Source organism: Suillus plorans, assembly GCF_016647745.1.
Source record: "Suillus plorans strain S12 chromosome Unknown HD556scaffold_53, whole genome shotgun sequence".
NCBI lineage: Eukaryota > Fungi > Basidiomycota > Agaricomycetes > Boletales > Suillaceae > Suillus > Suillus plorans.
In genome coordinates, this window is record NW_024537437.1 from 71,219 (window position 1) to 94,235 (window position 23,017).

The 23,017-nt window shown below is 48.4% G+C and overlaps 10 protein-coding genes across 10 annotated transcripts; 5 read left to right on the top strand and 5 right to left on the bottom strand.

The window, feature by feature from the left end:
- Positions 1–10: 10 nt before the first annotated feature.
- Positions 11–626, bottom strand: HD556DRAFT_1433483 (Prefoldin subunit 4; the record flags this gene model as incomplete). The annotated part of the gene is made up of 5 exons (XM_041305226.1): positions 11–203; positions 265–332; positions 381–460; positions 513–558; positions 609–626. 5 exons carry the CDS (start codon positions 624–626, stop codon positions 11–13), a joined length of 405 nt encoding a protein of 134 aa, XP_041157050.1.
- Positions 627–790: 164 nt separating this feature from the next.
- HD556DRAFT_1242932 (PLP-dependent transferase) lies at positions 791–3,208 on the top strand (the record flags this gene model as incomplete). The annotated part of the gene is made up of 13 exons (XM_041298327.1): positions 791–985; positions 1,037–1,280; positions 1,326–1,578; positions 1,631–1,756; positions 1,809–1,827; positions 1,876–2,115; positions 2,177–2,194; positions 2,244–2,316; positions 2,365–2,401; positions 2,455–2,508; positions 2,559–2,790; positions 2,852–2,957; positions 3,126–3,208. 13 exons carry the CDS (start codon positions 791–793, stop codon positions 3,206–3,208), a joined length of 1,680 nt encoding a protein of 559 aa, XP_041157051.1.
- Positions 3,209–5,232: 2,024 nt separating this feature from the next.
- Positions 5,233–7,303, bottom strand: HD556DRAFT_1242844 (Endonuclease/exonuclease/phosphatase; the record flags this gene model as incomplete). The annotated part of the gene is made up of 4 exons (XM_041298319.1): positions 5,233–5,305; positions 5,362–6,021; positions 6,077–7,173; positions 7,226–7,303. 4 exons carry the CDS (start codon positions 7,301–7,303, stop codon positions 5,233–5,235), a joined length of 1,908 nt encoding a protein of 635 aa, XP_041157052.1.
- Positions 7,304–7,928: 625 nt separating this feature from the next.
- Positions 7,929–9,445, top strand: HD556DRAFT_1393911 (Diphosphomevalonate decarboxylase). Its single transcript, XM_041303624.1, has 3 exons — positions 7,929–8,081; positions 8,140–8,383; positions 8,433–9,445. Exons 1-3 carry the CDS (start codon positions 7,954–7,956, stop codon positions 9,321–9,323), a joined length of 1,263 nt encoding a protein of 420 aa, XP_041157053.1. The 5' UTR covers positions 7,929–7,953; the 3' UTR covers positions 9,324–9,445.
- HD556DRAFT_1393919 (Muskelin N-terminus-domain-containing protein) lies at positions 9,446–13,174 on the bottom strand. The gene is made up of 13 exons (XM_041303625.1): positions 12,910–13,174; positions 12,825–12,844; positions 12,762–12,771; positions 12,535–12,712; positions 12,382–12,481; positions 11,646–12,329; positions 11,431–11,597; positions 11,323–11,381; positions 11,062–11,269; positions 10,623–11,006; positions 10,509–10,562; positions 9,920–10,458; positions 9,446–9,846 (listed from the first exon to the last, which is right to left on the bottom strand). Exons 1-12 carry the CDS (start codon positions 13,127–13,129, stop codon positions 9,921–9,923), a joined length of 2,622 nt encoding a protein of 873 aa, XP_041157054.1. The 5' UTR covers positions 13,130–13,174; the 3' UTR covers positions 9,446–9,846; position 9,920.
- A 1,222-nt stretch (positions 13,175–14,396) lies between these two features.
- On the bottom strand, positions 14,397–16,348 carry HD556DRAFT_1393927 (heme peroxidase). The gene is made up of 7 exons (XM_041303626.1): positions 15,611–16,348; positions 15,508–15,556; positions 15,374–15,455; positions 15,036–15,306; positions 14,971–14,987; positions 14,724–14,918; positions 14,397–14,671 (listed from the first exon to the last, which is right to left on the bottom strand). Exons 1-7 carry the CDS (start codon positions 15,908–15,910, stop codon positions 14,491–14,493), a joined length of 1,095 nt encoding a protein of 364 aa, XP_041157055.1. The 5' UTR covers positions 15,911–16,348; the 3' UTR covers positions 14,397–14,490.
- Positions 16,349–16,957: 609 nt separating this feature from the next.
- Positions 16,958–17,855, top strand: HD556DRAFT_747007 (uncharacterized protein). Its single transcript, XM_041311492.1, has 2 exons — positions 16,958–17,206; positions 17,270–17,855. The coding sequence occupies exons 1-2, from the start codon at positions 17,083–17,085 to the stop codon at positions 17,788–17,790; spliced, it is 645 nt and encodes a 214-aa protein (XP_041157056.1). The 5' UTR covers positions 16,958–17,082; the 3' UTR covers positions 17,791–17,855.
- Positions 17,856–18,519: 664 nt separating this feature from the next.
- Positions 18,520–19,288, bottom strand: HD556DRAFT_1393935 (uncharacterized protein). Its single transcript, XM_041303627.1, has one exon. The coding sequence runs from the start codon at positions 18,832–18,834 to the stop codon at positions 18,601–18,603; it is 234 nt and encodes a 77-aa protein (XP_041157057.1). The 5' UTR covers positions 18,835–19,288; the 3' UTR covers positions 18,520–18,600.
- Positions 19,289–19,497: 209 nt separating this feature from the next.
- On the top strand, positions 19,498–21,234 carry HD556DRAFT_1393943 (uncharacterized protein). Its single transcript, XM_041303628.1, has 5 exons — positions 19,498–19,636; positions 19,697–19,704; positions 19,773–19,951; positions 19,999–20,289; positions 20,339–21,234. Exons 1-5 carry the CDS (start codon positions 19,623–19,625, stop codon positions 21,047–21,049), a joined length of 1,203 nt encoding a protein of 400 aa, XP_041157058.1. The 5' UTR covers positions 19,498–19,622; the 3' UTR covers positions 21,050–21,234.
- A 50-nt stretch (positions 21,235–21,284) lies between these two features.
- HD556DRAFT_1393949 (putative E2-like enzyme) lies at positions 21,285–22,937 on the top strand. Its single transcript, XM_041303629.1, has 7 exons — positions 21,285–21,357; positions 21,409–21,444; positions 21,492–21,537; positions 21,591–21,645; positions 21,707–22,144; positions 22,199–22,310; positions 22,366–22,937. Exons 1-7 carry the CDS (start codon positions 21,343–21,345, stop codon positions 22,768–22,770), a joined length of 1,107 nt encoding a protein of 368 aa, XP_041157059.1. The 5' UTR covers positions 21,285–21,342; the 3' UTR covers positions 22,771–22,937.
- The last annotated feature ends 80 nt before the right edge of the window (positions 22,938–23,017 follow it).

Sequence of the window (23,017 nt, forward strand, 5' to 3'; positions counted from 1 at the left end):
CTGATATCGATCATTCATCGAGGTTGATTGCGCGGCCAAACCTGGCATACAGTGTAACTTTCAGCTCCTTCATCTCTTTTTCGCATTGTTCCGCGCCTGCTGATAGGTCCAAGATTTGAGCTGATAAAGCTGCCTGATCCTTTTCAAGTCGTTTTATCGCGCGGGGTTGGGGTAGGTGAAGAAAAGATTCGCCGATCTTGTATCTGGTTGATAGACCAACAAAGTTAGTCCTTCTTCTTGTGCGAGCACGATGTTCAAACGCACAGCACACTTTCATCCTCGTCAGTAAGCTCGAGCTCTGTAGAGAGGTCATCTAATGCTTCTTTCTCTTGCTGGAAACTATGATGAGACTAGAACAAACGTTTAGCTTCTTAACACACCTTCAGTTCCTCCAGTCGTTCCTCTATGCTCCTGAGACGGGTGTTCAATTTGGAGAACGTGTTGATACGCTGCTGATCCTCTAAAAACACTCAATCGACTGGCACCCTGAGTGTCAAAAACTCAGAACGCACCCCATGTAACCTCAGTCCCATCGTCGTTCTCCTCCTCTTCCGCAAGCTTGAATGGATTTATTCAGTGATCCTTGCTTCGTGATGCAAATGTCATACCATCCGCATGTTGTTCATTGTGGTGGTTCGGAAGCACTTGCCAAATTAATATAGTTTTGCCGGCTGAGGGTCGTATTAATATAACTGTGAGGTAATTGGCGGCTTGGCGAAACTCACACTCTTCTACAGCTCTCCTACCTACACACTACTATTACCACGGAAACGTCGATTTCAACACAAAAATGTCTTCCGTCAAGCTATTTCTGCAAGACCCGGTGATTGTTAGGGATTTCCTACGAACCAGGACACCATACGAGACAGCAAAGACAGCACTTTTCTTTTATTTCGTCATAACTCAATCCCTGAAGTTCTGTAGGCATGTCCAAGCTCGAGGCATAACTGATTCTCTTAGAGACTCCTGGACATGGACCTACAAAGTGCGTGACTTTCATTTAGTTTCACTGCTATGAAAGCTGACCGAAAGACAGCAAGTATTACTGCTAGCATTGAAAGTACCCTCAGTGCAGAAGGACGTTCAGCAGCAATTGAACAAGGCAAGACTGGATATTGAGGGAAAGCTCGTACCCCAAGGAGTCGATGTTTCGCGGCATCTCGTTCTCCCAGACGAAGGGAAATCCATGGAGTGGATAATAGCAGAGATGGAGAAAATGGATGGCGAATTGGGCACACGTGCTGATTGGAAACATGGGAAATTATCAGGAGCAGTCTACCGTGCGTCAATTACCACAGTCATTCCCTATCTCACCTTCTAAATAGATGGGGGCGATGATCTGTCAAGAATTATTGTCGCTGCTTTCGAGCGTTATACAGTTTCTAACCCTTTACATCCGGACGTCTTTCCTGCTATCCGCAAGATGGAAGCTGAGATCGTCTCAATGTGCCTACGGATGTACAACAACCCGGATGGAGCTGGTACCATGACCTCAGGCGGTACCGAGTCTATTGTCATGGCTATCAAAACTTACAGAGACTGGGCACGAGAAGTTAAGGGTATTACTGAGCCTGAGATGTGGGTATTGCGGCTCATAAGATGTGAGTTAATCCTAATATCGATATTACAGGATTGTTCCAGCAACCGCACACGCCGCATTTGACAAAGGCGCAGCGTACATGAAAGTAAAAGTGCACCTGATTCCAGTAGACCCAGTAACTCGAAAGGCAAACATTAAACGCGTTCGTAGAGCCATGTGAGTGTTCCTTGCCACGTCAAGGATGTGTTACTCAGATAATTTCCAATAGTAACCGGAACACAATCCTTGTAAGCATCTTCTCTATCATAGCGGTAGTATTGAACGCTGTTGCGCAGCTTGTAGGATCAGCTGTAAATTTCCCGGATGGAAATCAAGACGATATAGTTGTTTTGGGCGAATTAGCTGCAAAGCATAATATTGGTCTGCATGTTGACTGTTGCCTTGGATCCTTCATTGTACCGTTCCTCGAGAAAGCAGGTCTTTCTGACGGAGAAGACGGAGGCGCAAAGTATAAACTCAGTCCATTCGACTTCAGAGTCCGTGGAGTTACTAGTATCAGTTGTGATACTCATAAGGTAAGTTGTCATCATATAATTCAGTTGCATGTAATCGATGAAGATTCTAATGGCATAATAGTATGGGTTTGCACCCAAGGTCAGACTTCGCCCATGTGCGCCTCGTAAATGCTTACCAGATCCTATAGGGGTCTTCTGTGATCATGTACCGCGATGCTGCATTACGACGTCATCAATACTACATCACACCTTACTGGACAGGTTCGTGACATTCTGGCAAACGTTTTTACCAACTTCAGTTCTTTGTAGGTGGAGTCTATGCCAGCCCAAGTTTGTCAGGTTCCCGGTATGTTCATTCCTAGATCCCTTATTTTTGCGCCTGAATTTCTGTGTACTTAGACCTGGTGCGTTGATCGCGGGAACCTGGGCAGCGATGCAATACATGGGATCAGAGTGCGCATATTTGTTTTTTCCCTCGATCTGATCTTGAGCCCATTTCTTAGTGGTTATCTCAAGTCCTGCCGCGAAATTGTTTCATGCGCGCGTACGATTGCCAACACCATTACAAATTCCATCCCTGAACTATATGTGCTTGGCTCCCCGCCCGCTTCTGTCGTCGCATTCGGGTCCAAGTCTCCTGAGGTGAACGTCCACGAGGTCGGGGATGCGATGTCGAAGAAAGGCTGGCATCTCAATGCGCTGACCGGACCAGCTGCGGTACATATCGCATGCACAGTAGGTTTTCTTGCTTTTTTCTCCGCACCCATGAGGACTGAATCACGTGCTTATCTGAAAGCGCCTTACGCTCCCGGTCGTTGATACTTTCATCGCAGATCTCAAGGACTCTGTGCAGCAAGCTAAGTTGGCACCGTCTGGGAAGGGGACAATGGTTGCGCTCTACGGTACGTCTCAAAGATTGATTAATTTTCTTTGTGGTCGAGTTTCGTGCCTTAACAATCATCTCCACAACTTGCGTCTGCTTTTTTGTCCCATGATTTCCACCGTTTTCTGCCATCATCAATGGTCACGATCATGATGAATATATAATTTGACCCTGCTACTCTTTTCAGGACTTGGACAATCCAGCCCCGTCGGCCCGGACATGGTCAGCGAGGTCGCTACGATGTTCTTGGATACATTGTACAAGGCTTGAGGCAGTGCTCTGATTTTGCTGTGGAGACACGGAGCAGTCTTGTACATGTGGTTTGCATCTTTAGCATCTCAGAATGATGTATTGTAATTGATTGTAGGCACCCTAGAACAATTTATCTAACGGCGGGTCACGCATAATGCGATGGCACCGCTATTTCGTATAGAAATATTCGTGGGCGTTAGGCGTTAGCCCACCGACAGAAAATCTTATGTGTCCCTCATTGGTTTTGAATTAGGCATATTGCAAATGATCTATTGTAGGCACCAAAGCGTGAGTCTCGCTAGCGGAAGTATAGGGCAGTGTTGAATTGTATCTGATGTATGGTATCTCTTCCCACCACTGCTGTCCTCAAAACGCTCCTGACGCCTCATTTTCGATGTCAAGATCACTAAAAGGGAAGATCGGCATGTCCAGTGTTGGTCGAGGCCTCGCTAGGCCCCGTCGTTTTTTAACTCAAAATTATACATGCGGCTAATATATAACTAGTCTCCGACATCAGCCTGTGAGCCATCTCGTTCTGAATCTATGTCCACGACTGACCTCTAAGTAACCTTCTTCAGCTTCCATTCTCAAGGGACTATCGTTCCCTTCTGGTTTGTACCAATTTGATTGGTCATTTGTCGTACCCTGATATTGGAACTCGATTGTTATCTGAGCTCTCACACTGGTGATTGAGTGGTAATCCTTCTCCACTTGACACGGGGTCCACAACCCCCTCTGGTTTCCTTGATTCCTTCCTTGCGCACCAGAGTCTTGATATCGGCGTTTCCCCATTTATCCGGCGGAAAGCGCTGAAAGCAAGTACTGGGATATTTGATCGAGGGCCGAGACTCAGGCCTTCTCGACCTGCATAGTACGTACGTATTCGTTCTTATCGTCATTTCGATACCTTAACTTCTATCTGGCTGGTTTCCAACTCAAGCACTTTTGACGTGTTCCATTTTGGCTGATAAGCTACTTCAGCTTCCGTTCCGGAGGAACCCTCATTCCCTTCTGGTCTGTTCAAATGTTCATTCCCCGTTTGTCGTACGCTGATAACACCACATAGCATTGGAAGAGGCCGTAAACGAAATTCGGGTATGGCTTCTCCATGGCAAGGCCTTTCAGGCAGTAGCGCTTGTACTGTGTAGAATATGTTTGTGCATCTACAACGTTATACTTATTCTTTCATATACTTACAGACGAATTTCGCCGTGCCTCGAGCGTCAGCATTCGCAAATGGGGATTATACATCAAATTTTTGGCATGCGAATCGTACCATGATGATTTAATCGAGCAGGATCCATAACGAGGTTCCAGGCGCAGTACGAAGTACCATCGTCTCTCTTTTAGTTCAATCAGTTCAAATGTCAGGCCTCTGGATCCGAGTGCATCAGGTATCATGTTTTTGGTTGTCACAAGTTCATGCTTTGTCCACCTTAATTATAAGCCCCGAACTGGGGGGAATGATTCTAGGACATTAGCTTTTGCCCGCCGATGTCACAACTGTATCAAATTGCTCGCGTTGCCATCGGGAATATGATACACGAACGGGTTTCATACATAGTCATATGTCGATAATCAAGACACGAACTCTCAAGATGATGAACTCAAGGATGGAAAGTATATGGTATAGGTCGGGACTATCCTTAGATTTGCTCAACACCCTGATTTGGTACAGCCTATCATAAATATTTCAAGGAGCAGAGAGGGAATAGCCGTTTCATACACAAAGAACCGTACAGCACGTGCTACAAAGTTTGTTGTATGTCGTATGTAATTTGAAGGAGGCGCAACATTATAATGAACACCAGAAAGAAAAACAAATAGAACGAAAAAAGAAAGACAGAAGGATAAAACAAAAATCGTACGGAAACTTGAAAGAACGACGTACGACGACGACAAACAAAGAAACTTGGACATGAAAAAGAATATCATGAATATGTGATGTGTGCACCCGATATGTAGAACCAATGTACCGCCAAATGCATGTGCGTACAAGAAATGAGACGATAAATGATGTATTTGGATGCTTACTAGCTTGTTCAAGACGCCGTTGGTAGCAAGGCTGGCGGTCGTGGAGGCTTCACGCGGAACTCGCTGATGATGCATATGTGACTATCAAAGCATGTCAGGAACAAGTCTATATCCAAAAAGACAGAGAGGAGACTTACTCTGATGGGAAATGAGCGTTCGGGAACCCTACCACTTTTTCCAAGTACCCTCTGTCCACTTCTCCCAGTACCGCATTCACAGCTAGATTTGCAGTCGAATACCATATATAGTCGATCTCGCCTTGGTAGCTTGGCGTATAATTCGTTAACGGGAGTTCACCCGCTGCCGCATTCGCACTTCTGAGCCCCAAACGATGCCGCAGCCCATCCGTGGTGTACCGCCCATACAGGTGACTCATAAAGTCTGGGTGGTCGGGTGGCACGCTCCCGTTCGTAAGGAACTCATATACACCCGAAGACGGGACGCTGTTGAAGTCTCCGCAAATGATCAGCGGGATCTTGCTTCCATCGCTGTAGACGGGCGCGCGGGGTGTATCCGGCCTCGGGGGCATCCGTGCAAAGTTTGCAGCGATCTTCTCGATCTCATCGACGAGAAGCGCGACTTGGACGAGCTTGACGTCGCGATAGGCGGGATCCCAGTGGATATGAGCATTGGCAAGAATGATGCGAGTGCCCGTTTCTTTCACCTCAAAGAGGCAGATAACGGCAATATGGTCTTTGCCTAGCACACGGTTGAACATGTCATCTGTTTTCTTGAAGTCGGGACGCTGCATTGCGACGGCGCTGAACTCGATGAGGTGACGTTCGACGAGGCAGTACCTGATAGAATGGATAAATAATGTCAACTTCAGGTCAACACAAAGAGGGCACTCACTTGTCTGCCTTGTAGAACGTTGCACACCCATCAACCTGCCGACGATCTGCATCACTCATCGTCTTATACCTACTCTTTGGCCAGTAAATTCCCTCATACCCTTGCCCCTGCAAATGCTTCACAAAGTAGTCCTCGTACTGTGCGATATCCACTTCCTGCAGGCACAAAAAGTCGGTATCGTAATTCATTATTTCCGTCAATATCAATTCCTTCCTATAATCCCAGCTGAGTGCCCATGACGGTGTGTATCCGTACAACCGCTCCGTCGCGTACTTCTCACACAGAATGTTGTAGCAGAGAGCACTGAGCGTCTCTGTAGCAGGATCCGCGGCAAGGGCCTCCCGCTCTTGAGGCAAAATGAGGTACTTCCAAAGACGTTCTGGTGGAGGAGATGGGACAGGGCAACTGTCGCGCAGGTAAGAAATGAGGGCGGGTGTACCGTCTTTCTGCACAATGGCCTTCAGAGACGTGTCTATGGGGTTCCCCTCGACACCGATTGTCTGTAACTGGTGCAGACTGCCTAGTTCAGCTGGCAGGGTCACAAGATGGTTGTCAAACAAGTATAATTCCTTCAGCTGGGTGAGCATGCCGAGCTCAGCAGGAACTGTTGAGAGGTTATTTCCACTAAGATCGAGGAGTTCAAGGTGACGGAGCTTCGCAATTCCGGCAGGTATAGAGGTGAGGGCATTGTGGTTGAGATAAAGGTTGATGAGGAAAGTGAACTTGAAGAGGCCGGAAGACGGTGGGATGTTTTTAATATTGATGCCACCCATGTCAAGGGAGTTCCAGGTGTTCTGTGGGGGTTTGGCGGTAGGCCGTGGGGTCTCGGCAATAGGAGCAACAGTGGACGAAGGGTGATTGACCACAGAATTTGCGACGCCTGGTGAGCTCTCGCCGGCACTCAAGGCGGGGGTGGAGGATAGAGCTGGTGTTCCGGGTGGGTCTTTCGAGGAGGATTCTGTGATGTCGACACTTGTGCTCGTACTGGGCTTGACAAGGTTGGGATTTGTGATAGGGATAGCGGATTTAATGACCGTGCGTGATGCCATTGCGCTAGCGCGGGCACGGTGATGTGAAGACCGAGAGGACCTGATCATCTTTGTATGACGTATTATAAGATTGCATTAAATGGAGTGCTGTTCAACGTACCTCACACTTCAGAAGTTGCTGCTGCCAATGGGGTGTTATGATCTGGCTGCCAACGCTTCCTGGTGAAGCCTGGCCCATATGCTGCGGGTGGATGTGACCATTGGGTGGAGAAGGGTAATGAGACAAAGAATTCTGGTGCTGGTGGGGAGGGAGCGGGGGGTGTGAAAGGGGATGATGCGGGTGATGTTGAATAGGATTCACAGCACCATTTGTATAGAGCGGGTAACCTGGGGATGGTGGAGGTGGACCTATGCTCTGCTGTGGGTGATGCGTATGTGTGTGATTGACATTTCGAGACCAAGGGGACTGGTCTTGAACATTAACATGGTGTGGGTGGGCGAGCTTGTGTGAGATTGCGGGCGACTGCGAAGGGTAGAACATCGCATCTGGGCCAACGCAATATCACACGCAGGAAATATGCACTGTAATGGGACCTCTACACGTCGGACGTCAGAATTACACGATAGTATAAGCAAAATAAGAGAGACAGTTTAAAGTGCCTTTGACAAGTATCTTGCTCGCTGCTGCCGTCGTCGTTCTCGTCGTTGTCGTCAGCGAAGTCGATGGAATGGACGAAACAATAATTCAAGTCAAAAGCTCGACCAGGGGACACCGCCACTGTTACGCCGGCGACGGACGGCGTGACCGGGGTCACTCATGTCTTTGCAGTGTGCACAGCCACCGTTAATCGCTAAAGTAATATGCTCGATCGCGAATAAGGATTATGGATGCTCGTACGATGTGCTTTTATTGAAACTTATAAGACACCATTCTATTGCAACAACTTTTCTTCTCATTCCACCATGTCCATCTACCAAGCAACAACATCTGCACCAGTTAACATCGCCTGCATAAAGTGATCATCAATACTACTTATGTGCTCAGACAAGATCTAATCTATTATATGATTGTAGATACTGGGGAAAGCGCAATGAGTCGCTCATCCTGCCCACCAACTCCTCTCTCTCCGTTACTCTGAGCCAGGATAACCTCAGGAGCACAACCACTGCACGCGCTGATCCTTCCTTTGCTGCTGACTGCCTCTGGCTCAATGGCAAGGTGGACCCAATCAAACCCGGCGGTCGTCTCCACACATGCATCACCGAAATGAAGCGTCTGCGTACAGCCTTTGAGGCAGCAAATCCAGATCAACCAAAGGTGCGGCTTCTCCACAGACCCTCACACTACATCACTAACACACACCTAGATCGCCTCCTTCAACGTGCACATTTGTTCATTTAACAATTTCCCCACTGCAGCGGGTCTTGCTTCATCCGCTTCAGGCTTTGCAGCCCTTGTATATGCACTTGCCAAACTCTACGCCCTCCCCCAAACCCCTGAAGAGCTCAGCCTCATCGCCCGTCGAGGATCCGGTAGTGCATGTCGCTCCCTCTTCGGTGGCTTCGTCGCCTGGGATATGGGCAGCGACGACGTAACCGGGCTAGACAGCAAAGCCCGTCAAGTCGCCCCAGAGTCCCACTGGCCCGAGATGGAAGCCCTCATCTGCGTCGTCAACGACGCCAAGAAAGGCACTAGTAGCACCAGTGGCATGCAACGTACCGTCGTTACTTCCGCACTCCTCCAGCACCGCATTGGATACGTCGTTCCCTCCCGCATGGCAGACATCGAGAGTGCCATCGCAGACAAGCGTTTCGGTGACTTTGCGGAGATCACCATGAGGGACTCGAACCAGTTCCATGCTGTCGCTCTTGACACTTACCCTCCCATTTTCTATATGAACGATGTCAGTCGTGCCATTATCGCCATCATCACCGAGTACAACCGGCTCTCGGATCAGCCCAAGGCTGCCTACACATACGATGCAGGCCCAAACGCCGTTATCTATGCGCTCACACCGAATGTCCGTGAGATAGCACAGCTTGTTCTGTACTACTTCCCCCAAGCAGAGAAGGTCGTCATTGGAGGACAGGAAGTAAAGGCTGCGTTACCGGAGGGATTCAATGAGGCTGTTGCTAAGCGGTGGGAGGTGGGCTCTGTTAAGGGGCTTATTCACACCCGGGTAGGTGACGGCCCCCGGGTTTTGAGTGACAGCGAGGCACTGCTGAACGCACAGGGCATCCCAAAGGTGCTTGCTTGAACAAAATAGAAACAAATGATTTTTTGTATCTTCGTGGAACAGTCAGCCTTTATGTAGAACATGTTGCAACTTAATAGATGTACCGCAAAAACAAATCAACTCATTACCCGTGCATCGCCCTAAATCTCGGATGAAGTTGTCTACCTGCGCGTCAAAATCGCACTCTGTCAACATATATATAGCAGCCGACGACTTGAAGCTTTGAAGTGGAAAGATCATGTATTCGCAGCTGCAATATCTAATCGATGACGTCACCTTTCATCCAAGGGACGAGTTACTATCTTGCAACAATATCTTTTGTTTGAATCTGCATGGAAATTGCTGAATATTGTGCAAGAGAGGATAGTTCATTAATCAGAGCACAGATGCTTGGTCGGTCTGACCGCTCAGGCTTGCCTCAATCGTACGAGTGTGGAATTCGTCCAGAACGCTCAGATCTCGACGTTCAACGTTCAACCTTTCAAATAATCTTGACAACATGCCAAACGTATGTGGCCTCTAAACCAAACCTATCTGAAACAACCTACAAATCCGAATAAAACACAACTTCAAAACACGAAAACAAAACAAAAAGGTGTCAATCACACACCACCAACCTCATATCCCGTCCTCTGCATCAACCATATCTAAAAGCGAACCCATGGGCTGTTTCCCATCTTCCCCCACAAACTGCAATAAACTCTCAAACACCTCCGTACGCTGCCTGAACCGCTCAGGTGACAGCGGCTTTGTCGAAGCGTCCCGCAACGCAGTCTCCACGGGATCTTCTTCCATCAAAAGCACTGCGTGCCGCCGCTTCTGTCCGCTAGAGGTCACAACGGTTGACGTGCTCGCATCAAGCATCTCGTCCTCATCATCATCATCCAGTCGACTCGTCCAGGCTTCGTCGGGCGTGTTCGGACGTGAACGTTTTTTCGGTGGCTCTTCGAGAAGACTTGTAGTAGTTTCTTTAGGTGTACTTGTAGACTCTGCGGAGCCATCATCCGTGGTAATTGGAGTCGAGAAGAGATGCCCCAGGAGTGCCCTGAACACACCCGTCTCCTCTGGGTTTGTGTGGTCCACCACTGCAGACACTTGCGTTTGCAGAAAGCGTAGGGCTTTAACTGCGGGTTGTTCTTCACACATCTCTCGGAACCTATACACATTCACCATAAGCATATCCCTTTGAAGAGGCTCATAACCTACTGCTGTTGTCGGATCTGGTATTTTGCTCGCCTAATAATTTCCTCGGGTGCGGCTCTGAAGAGTAAGCACACGCGTCATTAATACCATAGAGCGAACTACAGCAATGCTTCTCACCTCAATAGCTTCATAGTCCAAAAATCATCCAGCCTCATCTCCTTCGATATCCTACTCGGACGATCGTCAGCACCTCCCCTCGGACGCTCGTCATCACCACCTCCCTCTACCTCCGTCTCCACATCCTCCACCGGCTCATTCACCTCCCCTGCATTTCCACCATGCATAAATACACGTTTCATCCCCTCATCGTACACTACTTGATGTGCATATCGGGGAAGAGGAACTTCAGCAGGCTCTCCGCCCTCCTGCATCACTTCGGGCAATATTTTTGTCCACTTTCCGGGTTTGGAAGGGTGCACGTACTGATACACCCAATTTGGGGTGTCGGCGCGTAAGCTAGTAAGCGCACAAGTGGGCTGCACGCGGGTCAGCCCACAGAATCTAGATGAAGTGCTTGGTTTAGAGCAGCTGGGTAGAAATGGGATCGATTGCATACACATAAATCTCTTTCAACCGTCCGTCGATAATCGCCCGCTGAGTGAAACATGCATCGGGACCCCCACTTGTGCTGAAATTGCTGAACAATTCCGTCACCGTGTTGCTCGCGATGTCGTAGGCGTACATGTCGGACAGATACTTGTCATCACGTTGCCCCGCGAAAATAAAAAGAGTGTGCGACATTGGGTCGAGAACCATTGAATGACCTATCCTTCTTCAGTATGCTGGATATTATAAACGTGAAACGAGACAGACTTACCAAAGCGGGGCGAGATGGGCGGTTGTACAGACGATGACATTGACAACGCAGGTTGGGGTCTGCAGACGCAATGAGAATGACAAAATGGCCAATAATGACAACACTCGCTGCAGGATTTTCCATTTGCTTGTGCGGACGTTATAACTATACATGCCAGAGTACTTCGGCGAATCCCAATCGCCATCGACAACTCGCCCCCCGGAAACGTACAATATTTGCGCCTCACAATCCATCACCATTTGGTGGTCGAAGATGAGTGGTGGGCCACCGGAGGACTAGCATCATCGGTTTTAAAAACATGCAAAGCCAGCTCTACCACTCACCGCCGTATCAAATGACAACAAATCCCATTTCCCAACATCCAATCCTCGCGTATGATACCGGTAAAACTCCGAACAGTATGGAGTAGACCTAGAACTGTCCGGGATCTCACCCGCTCTTCTTAATAGTTCTTGATGATCCTCCGGCTTCAAGATATCTCCATCGCCAAGTCGACCCAGGAGATAGATGCACCCCGATTTCGTATCATAAACCATCTTGTGACAAGACCTAGCGATAGGTCCGTTCTTCTCGATAGACGTACTATGACTTATCACGCGCCATCGCTCAGCACTCACGTCGTACACCCAGAAATCGTCTAGGCTTTTCTGCCCGTCCCAGCCTCCAAGGAGGTAGATGAGGCCATTTTCAGGGTCGAGTGCCATTGCGTGGCCACCGCGCTTGCTCGGCGCGTCACCGTCTGCGTCCACACCGTGAAGACGTTTCCACTGCGAGTGTGGTTGACAAAATTGGATATAAGCATCTAGAAGGCCAGCTGAAGATGCTTCAGACAGAAGTGTTTCGGAATCAGTCCAAGCCCCTTGAAGAACGAGGCTCGAGTACAAGGCTGTCACGACAGGGTGCTCCACCTGAATGTTTGAGCGCGCCAGGATGTTTTGATATGGTGTTAGCAACCTCCGCTGCCTCAAGTGCTTCAGCACGTGGCGAAGCACTATGGTTTCTCGGTACTAGAATTGTTTATTTAGTGAACATATGTGTGATAAAAGTTGGGTATCAAACCTCCTCGTATCGCGAGCGGATGTTGTCGACGTATAGAGGATCGGCTATGCCTGAAACAGAGACATACCAGATTGAAATATGGAAGCTCATCCCATGCGCTCTAACCGATGTACAGATTTAGCACAAACAAACAAATTCGACATGCCCGCTTACGAAACTGGTACGATCTTGATGTACCGTGTCGGAAAACAAATGCCCTCGCCATTCACATGTTTCAAAGGAAATGTTTCGGATACGGTGTCGTCCTTGAGCTGTGTGTGCAGCGCCTGCACCATATGGTGTGGATTCAGGCCTACATAAACCTTGAATTCCCTCATGTTGCAAGGATGTTCTATTGAATTTGTTCAGAGCCTGGATGTCGAAGGAGTGAGCTCACATACTCCTGTGAAACTTCATCCACCAAACTTAGTTTTCGCATCGATGACAAGTTTGGTCGGCGTCACCTTTCCAAATGTTATACTCTCTTCATTTCGTCAAGCGCGGGTAGGTCAGCGCGTGCGAGATCATGAAGCGTAGCAATTACTCAACTGACAACACTGAGTGTTTCTAACTTCAGCAGGATCCATTGCTTCGCTGTAGGTAATTGTTGTGCGCCGCTCCATCTACTTGTTGGGTCCTGTGGAGTGTCCACCAGTATGTTTTCTGGGACGTAGTTCCCGCTGTGCTCCGAGCATCCGGCAACGGTATAAGTCATAGCCTGTGCAGGAGGCACAGTTGGTGGGCTCGAGGTCGCCCAAGTGGCAGCCATGAACGGTGATCTTTGGTGAAAGTGACTAGCTGAGAATAAGATGACAAGTTACCACTGACTAAAAGGAACGTCACGGCTCCACACGTGACCGTTTCAGATCTGGGTGTCACAGGGGTTTCCCAATCTGAGGCAATCTCCCGGGGCACGCTTTTCGTATTGGAGGGGCTACAGAGCTTCTTCTGCAGGTTGTTTACCCCGACGTTGTGTCCACACAAGGGCGTTGGTCGTCAGATGCTTTCCTCGACTATTGACGACGACGTATTGATACCATCCTCCCTCTCTTCATGGCCTCTTCGGCTAACACGCAGCGCTTGCTTGATCTAGACAGAGTCACGGACCCTTTTGCTCGTAATCCCTTCATCTTAATACACTGTCTGTCCATTACAGTTGTCTTACGGGTTCTCCTCATCTTCATCACGCAATACATCACTTCTCCTCGCATGTTCTCCATGTTCAGCTTTTGTTTCTCGGTACTAAAATTGTTTCATACGTGTGATAAAAGTTGGGTATCAAACCTCCTCGTATCGCGAGCGGATATTGTCGACGTATAGGGGGTCGGCTGTGCCTGAAACGGAGGGTGTGTCAGGGAAAGCTCACTGCCGCATGCACTTTAACCGATGCACAAATTTAGCGCAGACAAACAAATTCAACATGCCCACACTTACGAAATTGGCACGACCTAACCTTAAGCTTGATGTATCGTGTCGGAAAGCAAATGCCCTCGCTATTCGATACGGTATCGTTCTTGAGCTGAGTGTGCAGCGCTTGCACCATTTAGTAACAGGTGTGGATCCAGGACCCTGAGCGTTGAACTCCTTCATGTTGCAGGGATGTTCTGTTGAATTTGTTCAGAGCCTGGAGTAAGCTCGCATACTCCTGTGAAACTTAATCCGCCAGATGACTGGACATGTCCGGAAGAACGTTACGGTTCCACACGTTGAGAAGGTTGAAACGTTGGCAAAACGGTTTGACCACTGTTGCGATGCTCACATATGAGAAACGGGAAACTTCATCATATCAATTATCTACGAATAAAGCACCTAAAAGTCAATCCACCAGGCGTTAGTACGTACAAGGTACTGCATGTACTTATAAGCTCAAGATATACGATATTGTGATCAGTAAGATGAAGCAGGCTAACATAATCTACCTTCCATGCTAAATTGCTCTATGCACAACACAACTTAGGACGTCTGTTCGTCAACAGTCTGCATAATCCAAGCCTCGGAGGCGACAAACTGCTGGGTAGGGACACCTAACTCGAGGAGCTTGGAGTAAGCAGCAGAGAAACTAAGACTGTGTTAGTATATGAATGCACCAATTATTAAGTGACGCACTCCTTGAAGAACAGGTCAACGTCGTCAGCGTAGGCCTTTGCGTACTTCTTGAAACTCTTGTCCTGTGTAAGAACGTAGTCCGTTCTGAAAGACTTTCAGCCAATGTTGACGATGCATACTTAAGGCAACATACGGGAGCATCATGAGCGATTTGGTCTTCTTGTCCTCAAGCTGCTTAGGTCCGTTCCACTTCTTCCACACCCACCTGCCCAACATGTATCAGCACTTCTTCCTTTAAGAGGGAATCATATGCTTACTTCTCATCGAACAAGAGTTTGTAGAAGTCATTGGTGAACGTGGTGGGAGAGAAGGTCCAAGGTCCATCATAACCAGAGCTGGGTAGAATTGAATCAGTAACAGAAAGGAAAATACAGCGAAGGCTATACCGGTCGGTGTGGCAACGGCCGAGAGCATGGGCACCGCAGAGAGCAACAATTTCTTGGTCGTCGAAGCTGCAGGTATGGCGTCAGTCTCCTGAGAATTTTGCCACATAAATGGGCTCACCCCATACGGTAGAAAATCTGGCCTGAATGTCAGCTTGCATTTGATTGTAAATGAAAAACACATACATCCCGGATATGCGGCGCCCCTTGGGAGGCGTCAGGAAGACGGCCATCAGGGGGTACGTGGGATTCAAAGCCATCAATGCGACCAGGCCTCCAAGGAACCTTTGGGCCAGCCATTTCCTGCACAGCAGCGACACCAGCAAGCGTCCACAAGTCACCGTAGCTGATCCAGCTAAACTCTTGCTTAATCTTCTCTAGCACTTCACGGGCGACGTGAAGACCCGCGTTAGCTCCATGGAGTGACTCGGGCTGGAAACGCATGGTCGCGTAGTTGCTGCGTTTTATTGTATAATTACGTTAATGATAAGGCGGCTTCTAATCGGCCTACATGAAGAACTGACCTTCCGCCAGTGCCAGTAGCCTTGTCGTATGTGCCAGAGGCATGCCATGCCAGACGGACAACTACAGGGCCGAAAGAGCCATCTACGAAAGCAGCATGAGAAAAAGAACCAAACCAGGCGCTCAAATACTGTACTATCGTAGTCGTCGGCATCATCAATCACCTCGGCGATACGGTTGTACACCTGAAACACGAAAGATAAGCTCCAGCTAGCATCCACAGAAAGGTTAGAACAAACTTTCTGGTAGTCTTCCTTAGTCGGGACAAAGTTTGTGGCAACCTTTGCTGACTGAGCCGCAGACTTCAGCGCACTAGAAGTCACCTTCGCCGTCTCCGAAGATGAATCATACAAGTAGTATGCAACACCACCACCAAGAACGACGGCACCAAGGCCGACGTAGAGACCAGTGTTGGACTTGGCTGCTGGAGGAGCTTCCGTTGAATACTTGCGGAAGGAAGACGTGCGCAGCTGAGGCCTTTTGAAGGATGCAGACAAAGCCTGCCTGCGAAGTGGTGCACGAATCGCGGCGAAAGACATGGTGGGGGGGATAAAGCAAAAATTCAAAAAGTGGATAGAGATGGGAAGACGCACTGAATATTAATGGTTGAATCACGCGCTGACCGCCTGCCTGCAGAAATATAATATCTGTAAGGGTTTACATAATCCTTTATCGGTTCTCTGCCAGCCAATTGTGCTCTGCCATTTAGACAACGCAACGAGCCCCATTAGGCCCTATTAGGATATCAAGTATTTGTGGTGAGGGGGACTAGTACTCATCAATCATCGAGGCTTCTGCTTAGCCGACATTGGGCCCCTTTGACGTTTGCGACGGACGAGCGCTATATTAATGATCTTCTTCAACTCCTTCACACGCCTCACACCACGCGTATACGCAAGCCTTAAAGTCATCTATAAGTAGCTGATCTTCACAAGCCTTCCTTGTCATCGAGTCGTCAGTTCACTCGGCTCCGCACAGTGCGCAAAGACATTTATCATCATGTGGTTGGCAGTCTTACACAAACATGAACTTTGCTTTGTCAACCTTAGAGAGGGTGCCCAGCCACTGGCATGTCAACGGGGATCTTTATTTGTTATACGAGCACGTATCATAGACTGTGCACAGCTGCTGCGGAATCCTTAGGAGATCCGAAGCAAGTTCCTGAAGTTGACGAAGTCGAACGACCGCCGGGTTCCACCTTCAGCGGCGGTACTTGAATGAGTCCTGACTCCCGAGCATCCGTCGACAACGCGCCTAAATCGGGTTCTCTTGAGTTGCATCGCCTCCAGGCTCTGAGCGCCTTCGCTCTCAATTCTAAATGGGACCGCCATGGGCGGTGTGCACTGTCACTGGTCAGTCTGTCACTCGAAACTTGAAGCTAAGCGCTTTACCCCTTGCAGTGCTTTAAATTTGCTTTAGCATCACATGATTCAGAAGATTACAGGCACTGCATTCGCTAACTTACTTGGCGATATTGCTCAGCCTGGCTTAGCCTCTCTGATTTGCGTCTCCTGATTTGAGCTATTGCGGCGCACAAAGTCATCTCCGGACAATGTGACTCTCTACCAAGGTGTTGTAGAAGACTTACGGAAACCTACACTTTCGGGAGTTGTCGGCTATAGTTCTGTCAACTCAGATTGACGCCTTACGGACCTATAAAGGTCGCAATATATCCCAGCATATGTTCTGATTATATACCACACACTTCATTATGAATCCCTACCCAAATGGTTGGCCTACCAACTGGTACCAAGGACAATACAACCCTCATGTATATGTCCCCCCCTACCACAACCAGCCGCCGTATCAACCAGCAAGATGGCAAGGATTTAACTGTATGTGCCGTCTAATCTCCACTACTCACCTATAATCTGACCATGTTCTCTGCACACCCGTAGTCGAACACTCACAACCAAAATCCAAATGGCCCAGTCTCAACCCCACCCTTGCATCAGACATGACCTACGTGCGCTACGATATCCGCAAGCCCGCTCGGGAAGCAATCATGTTAACTACATGGCAACAAATTCATCACATTCCAGCATTCGTGGCGCCTACGTACGAGATCCTCATCATCTCGAAGGCATTCCCTTGGTCAATGCTCATCCGTGCGCCTGCCGGCTCTGTAGTCACATGCGGCGCGATCTTTGAGGGATTGCATGAAATGCTACACAAGCACATCGAAGACTCAGAGTGGGCAATCGTGGCTCTTGATAAGACGCGGAGGGAAGCAATCGAGAAGGCTGCGAAGGCGAGGCAAGAGAAGGACAAGGATAAACGACTGAAGAGAATTGATTGGTTGGGGGACACGCCAATGTTTAAGGGGCTGGAGAAGGACGAAGAATTTGAGAAAAAGAGACATCTACCTGGAAGTGATACTGTCGCGGAGACATGGGTGGTGAGATTTGGAAAACCGTGATTGTGATGCTATCCGAATCATCATGGGAGTTTCATGATACCTTTCCTTGTTTTCTCTTGGACCCCGTGTAACGATGCCTATGCTTCTACATGCATTATGCCTTACGGCTTCCGTCACCTATTATTAGTCTCATCTGCTGTGTATCTTTTGGGAATCATTCAGATGACACCATTGATTATCATCGAGAGTGCAATGTGCATCCATACATGATGCCCAGGGAAAACTGGACATGGCCAAAACGGTTGAGATCAAGCGGAATATGACGAATCCAGAAGCACCATATTTCACTATAGGAGACTCGCTGTGGAGACAAATAGAATATTTCGCATCTGTTGCAATCTTCTCGAATGTTGTAGGATATGTTAAGAATATTGATATCATATTTCAGCATATTTCAATCGAGTTCCACTGGTACGACAAAATCGGTTGTATTCGGGTGAAATATGCTATAATCTACTAATACAAATGCTTCGACCTACGACCAGAAAACACGATATAGGATGATGGTGATAGAACTAGCACGACAGTGTAAAGCAGGCAACCTCGACGGCAGCAAAAGAACAGGAGCGACGTGGACAGGCGAGGAGGGAGACAATCGGGAGGAAACCGGCAGGCAATAGCAAAAGAACAGGAGCGATGTGGAGTGAGACAGGCGAGCACAGGTAATTTGGAAGCGACCAGCAGGCGATGGCAGGAATGATGTAGACAGTAGAGGAGTTAGACGAGCGAGCAGGCGCTGTTCTTCGTCCAGCGCCCTGCTTTTTCCTAAGAAGTCTCAGCGACTTGATAATATGAGTAGCAAGGCTGTACTTACGAGTTCTCTAGCCTCCCTATCATAAGACTGTGGACAGAAGTGTCAGTAGAATGAAAGGATATGGTATCGAGGACGGTAGTGGTTGTCGGTACAGGTACCAGCTTCAAGTTCGAACTTGGAACAGTCTCGGAGTCATTAGACTGGACAACATAAAGAAGAGTTCCACTTACTGAGCATACAACCTTTGTTATGATACATACAGTGATAACATACTTAAATCGAAGATTCATACAATCTGCTGAGGAAGTTGGCGACAGTAGGAGGATGATGACTTGGCGGGAAGATGATGTTATGAGGAGAAGTAGGAAAAATAGGGTTGCCCCAATGAATTATAACTTTGGGGTGAATGATGTCACAAACTCTGCGCAAACAAAAGAGTACGTACTATAGCTAGCCGTTGTGCGATGTATGTGATGCAGCACGATGTGAAGTAGTCGATGAATTGCATAGCAGAAGTGCATGCGGTGCACGTGCGTCGTGCGAGCGCTTGACAAACTTTAGTGCGATCGACAACGCAATGGCCGCAGTGTGCGCATCAAATCGACAACGATGTAATGTTTTTACGATGCGATGTGTAGACGATCGTGTCGTTGAAGATTACACAATATTATAGCATAAATTATATGTCTAAACAATATTCCACTTGATCTCAACCGTTTTGGCCATGTCCAGTTTTCCCTGGGCATGATGCTCCACTGATTGCAACGCTATACTATAACGTATCGCCAGACCCTTGATTATGTGACATATATCATACGTACATTCTATATACCCGTCCCGATTCATTGTACGCACATGTGGAAACGTTGAATGTTGATCATGATTATCATGATGGTTTGAATATTCTTGATCGTCTACATCGGTCGCAATTCAGTGCTAGGGTTAGGGTTACATGTCACTCAACATCTTTTTTTGTTTCTTCAATCTCGAGTCCAGACGCCTGGCATAAAATTGCCTAGGTCTACGCGAGCACGAAAAAAAGTCAGTCGCTCCAACACAATAAGAGACCTCTATCTCAATGGTATCATTCCAGTACGCTATCCTTTCCCTTTTTCACCATCCATATGTATGATCTTAATGCACGGTCCACAGATGTCACAGTTAGTATCTGCCATCGTTCATTTCTCGAGTTACACTAACTCTAATATTTACACCTATAACTACCCAGGCTGCAGTGACGTCGTAAAAAAACCAAAACTCAACCAACACCACAGTTTCTGCCATGCAGCTTTCGACTGTATCGACTGCTCGACCACCTTCCACACCCCTGCTGAGTACCAGGGACACACCTCGTGCGTGACTGAAGCAGAGAAGTATCAGAAGACTTTGTACAAGGGTCCTAGATCTGTGAGTTGTCTATCCCTGCGTGTTTGATAGTTTTTTCATGTGAGCAGGCCGGGAGCTGGGGGGCAGCACCTCGAGAGAATGGATACGGTAGGTTCCAAGGCAATGGGGGATACCAGCCGCGACCACCAACGCGTTACCAGGCCACTGGCGCCAACGGAACTCCATTGGGCACACCTCAGCGCATGTCGCCTATAACTGTAACACCACCAGAGCCTTCAGTAATACCACCGAAGCCAATAGAGGCTCAGCCCCAAAAAGAATCAGCCCCAGCACCGGAAATGACTGAGATAAAATCACAGAAAAAGTCAAAGTCTGATTCAAAAGCCAAGGACACAAAGGTGAGTACGTGTAATTCGTTATTATAGTACGGTATTTGACTCGTACAAGGCATCAGAAAATGACATTATTGTCGAGCCATTATCTGCGCCTTCATCTCCATCACCTCAAAAAACGGACAAGAAGAAAAAGGACAAGAAACATAAAAAGTCCTCTGAGGACGCTGTAGAGTCTACTATCGACGATACCCCAGCACCGACCGAGACTCCAGGAGACAAGGAAAAGAAATCCAAGAAAAAGGAAAAGCGGAAAGCTGTTGTCGAGGGCGAGAATTTAGAAAGTCAGGAGACCAAGGACAAGGAAAGCGACGAGAGCCAGTCGAAATCACAGAAGCGGAAGAGGGACGACGAACCCGTAGATTCAGGCACAGGTAAGAAAGATAAGAAGGAGAAAAAGAAGAGCAAGAAGGACAAAGTCGAAGAAACACCGACGAATGACGCCTCGGATCCATCTCCTACGCCAGTCGAGACCGAGGGAGAGACAAAAACCAAGAAGCGGAAAAGAGACAAGTCAGAAAAGGTCCCGGAGGACGACATGGACGTTGACGTAACACCTACAGACGTTCCGTCTGTTGCACCCGTGGAAAAGAAGAAGAAGAAAAAGAAGCACGACACGGAACCAGTTGCTGATATTAAGGCGTCGACAATGGATGTCGATCCTCCTCCACTGACTCACGATGAGAAAAAAGAGAAGAAGAGGGATAAGAAGGAGAAGAAGGAGAAGGAGAGGAGCTCCAAAAAATCCGACAAGGCTTCAGCATGATTAGCTGCTTTGTTGAGTATCTACGAGATTTGGTTTGTGTTTTGGTGATGAGCTGCTTTTATGCGGGGTCGATGCTAGCCATTAGAAGGGATGTTGACAATATACCTGGCTCACGGCACACTGAAATGCGGTTACAGTAAGGTGTCAGGAGTCAGTACCCCAGTCGCGTGCCTCGTGATCACTGGTTTCCGGATTAGGTACGGTCGATGTAGTACTGATTGCGGCAAGGGTTTGTCGTTTGCTCTCCCCCTCATCTCCCAGTACTCTCCAGACGAAGCATACCACAAATTACCATGCATGCTATACAGGTTCGTGCTAAAGCAAGATGGTGCTTGGAGATGGCTCAAGATCCTTTCTAGCAACAATATTGGGCCGTTCGCGACTATCTCAGCCCGGTGCGTGCCATCGCAATTGACCATCGCTAAGTCTAAGTAATGCCCAGGTCCTCAAAGAAAGCAAGTTCAAAGAGCACGGACGTATAACCCCCGGTAGGTATTGCATCACCAATCATTAACTACAAGTATCCCAATCTTGCTTTCAGAGGAATTTGTCGCAGCAGGAGACTTTCTATCATACAAGTTCCCAGTATGGACGTGGTACGTGCAACCAGTTCTTCAACCTCAATGCAGCCCCTCAAACCATGCCCCCATACTTCAGGGAAAAAGGCGACGCGTCCAAAGCCCGCGATTACCTCCCCGTTGAGAAACAATATCTCGTCACTCGTGGCGTCCCCTGCCTTCGACGAGCCACATCACTGGCTTACACAGACGCCGATGAAGACGCCGAGCGACTTCTCTCCTTCGGTGATTCTTCGGGCGCTGCCGATGAGTGGGTAGAAACGCATGCAGGCCGAGGGGCCACAGTGGACTCTGCTGCGAACCTAGGCGAGATCGATGATATCCCGGACTTGGATGGTGATGGACTGGCGAGCGCGATGGCAGATGTGTCGATTGTATCGGAGACGGGCGCTACGGTGGGAGAGACCCCGGATCTAGATGATATCCCTGACATGGAAGAAGAGGGGCTGGAGGACGGCGAAGATGAAGCTACGGTGGCACCGGTTGTGCCCAAGGCGAGTGGCGTCATCGATGCATCGTGAGTTTTCCTCTTCGATTGTTGTTCAAGCCCGATCCTAGACAAGATGCGCAGACAGATTGGGGTCGCAAATGGCAATCTCCTACAAGTACGAACATATGACGTGATGATCACATACGACAAGTATTACCAAACTCCCCGGATTTGGCTGCTCGGCTATGACGAGGTTTGTTTCCATCGCTTCGTAAACATGTTCTCCCCGCTTATATCTTGTGATTCAGAATCGCACACCCTTAACACCATCGCAGATCTTCCAAGATATCTCAGCAGACCATGCTCTCAAGACTGTCACCATCGAAGCCTTCCCACACTCCTCAACGCTCCAAGCAGCTTCCGTACATCCCTGCAAACACGCAAGTGTGATGAAGAAAGTCATCGAGCGCATGAATGCAGGTGTGGTAGAAGAGCAGCTAGCTGCACGGAAGAATTCTGGCAAGCACCAAGACAAGGACGGGAAGAAGAAATGGGGTTTCGGGCGCAAGGGCGCAAAGGAGGAGGGCGTCAAGACCCCAGTGGAGGAAGAGGAAGTGGAGGGCATGCGCGTGGACTTTTACCTTGTGGTGTTCTTAAAGTTCATCGCTTCTATCGTGCCTACGATCGAGGTGGACTCGACGACTGCGTTTTGAGGTCGTTTTCATGGAGGATATATCCGCTGGATTTTTTGGTGCGGTCAACAGTAATAGCTGTGCTATGAAGGGATGGTTTGTGTATGTACCATAGAAATTATGTAGAGTTGGATGTACGGTCAAAGATACTTAAGGCACACGATTCACTCAGGTGTTGATTCGACCTCTGAATAGTGTGAGAAGGCGGGGTCGTGCCGCGCCTGCCGCGGCCGGCACTAACAAAACAAAACATTCTAAATTTATTTCT

Excerpts from the sequence above, each read along its gene's own strand:
- HD556DRAFT_1393911 (XM_041303624.1), top strand. The coding sequence starts at position 7,954 with ATGCTCGTACGATGTGCTTTTATTGAAACTTATAAGACACCATTCTAT. Across the intron at positions 8,082-8,139 it reads GTTAACATCGCCTGCATAAA|ATACTGGGGAAAGCGCAATG; the intron begins GTGATCATCAAT and ends ATATGATTGTAG. Across the intron at positions 8,384-8,432 it reads CAAATCCAGATCAACCAAAG|ATCGCCTCCTTCAACGTGCA; the intron begins GTGCGGCTTCTC and ends ACACACACCTAG.
- HD556DRAFT_747007 (XM_041311492.1), top strand. The coding sequence starts at position 17,083 with ATGAATCCCTACCCAAATGGTTGGCCTACCAACTGGTACCAAGGACAA. Across the intron at positions 17,207-17,269 it reads AAGATGGCAAGGATTTAACT|TCGAACACTCACAACCAAAA; the intron begins GTATGTGCCGTC and ends GCACACCCGTAG.
- HD556DRAFT_1393935 (XM_041303627.1), bottom strand. The coding sequence starts at position 18,834 with ATGAATCTTCGATTTAAGTATGTTATCACTGTATGTATCATAACAAAG.
- HD556DRAFT_1393949 (XM_041303629.1), top strand. Across the intron at positions 22,145-22,198 it reads AGTGGCGTCATCGATGCATC|ACAGATTGGGGTCGCAAATG; the intron begins GTGAGTTTTCCT and ends CAAGATGCGCAG. Across the intron at positions 22,311-22,365 it reads GGCTGCTCGGCTATGACGAG|AATCGCACACCCTTAACACC; the intron begins GTTTGTTTCCAT and ends CTTGTGATTCAG.
- HD556DRAFT_1393927 (XM_041303626.1), bottom strand. The coding sequence starts at position 15,910 with ATGTCTTTCGCCGCGATTCGTGCACCACTTCGCAGGCAGGCTTTGTCT. Across the intron at positions 15,557-15,610 it reads CTAAGGAAGACTACCAGAAA|GTGTACAACCGTATCGCCGA; the intron begins GTTTGTTCTAAC and ends TTCGTGTTTCAG. Across the intron at positions 15,456-15,507 it reads TGATGCCGACGACTACGATA|ATGGCTCTTTCGGCCCTGTA; the intron begins GTACAGTATTTG and ends CTGCTTTCGTAG.
- HD556DRAFT_1393943 (XM_041303628.1), top strand. Across the intron at positions 19,952-19,998 it reads TGTACAAGGGTCCTAGATCT|GCCGGGAGCTGGGGGGCAGC; the intron begins GTGAGTTGTCTA and ends TCATGTGAGCAG. Across the intron at positions 20,290-20,338 it reads CAAAAGCCAAGGACACAAAG|GCATCAGAAAATGACATTAT; the intron begins GTGAGTACGTGT and ends GACTCGTACAAG.
- HD556DRAFT_1393919 (XM_041303625.1), bottom strand. The coding sequence starts at position 13,129 with ATGGCTGCCACTTGGGCGACCTCGAGCCCACCAACTGTGCCTCCTGCA. Across the intron at positions 12,330-12,381 it reads TCCGCTCGCGATACGAGGAG|TACCGAGAAACCATAGTGCT; the intron begins GTTTGATACCCA and ends AAACAATTCTAG. Across the intron at positions 10,459-10,508 it reads TACCAGATCCGACAACAGCA|GTTCCGAGAGATGTGTGAAG; the intron begins GTAGGTTATGAG and ends GAATGTGTATAG.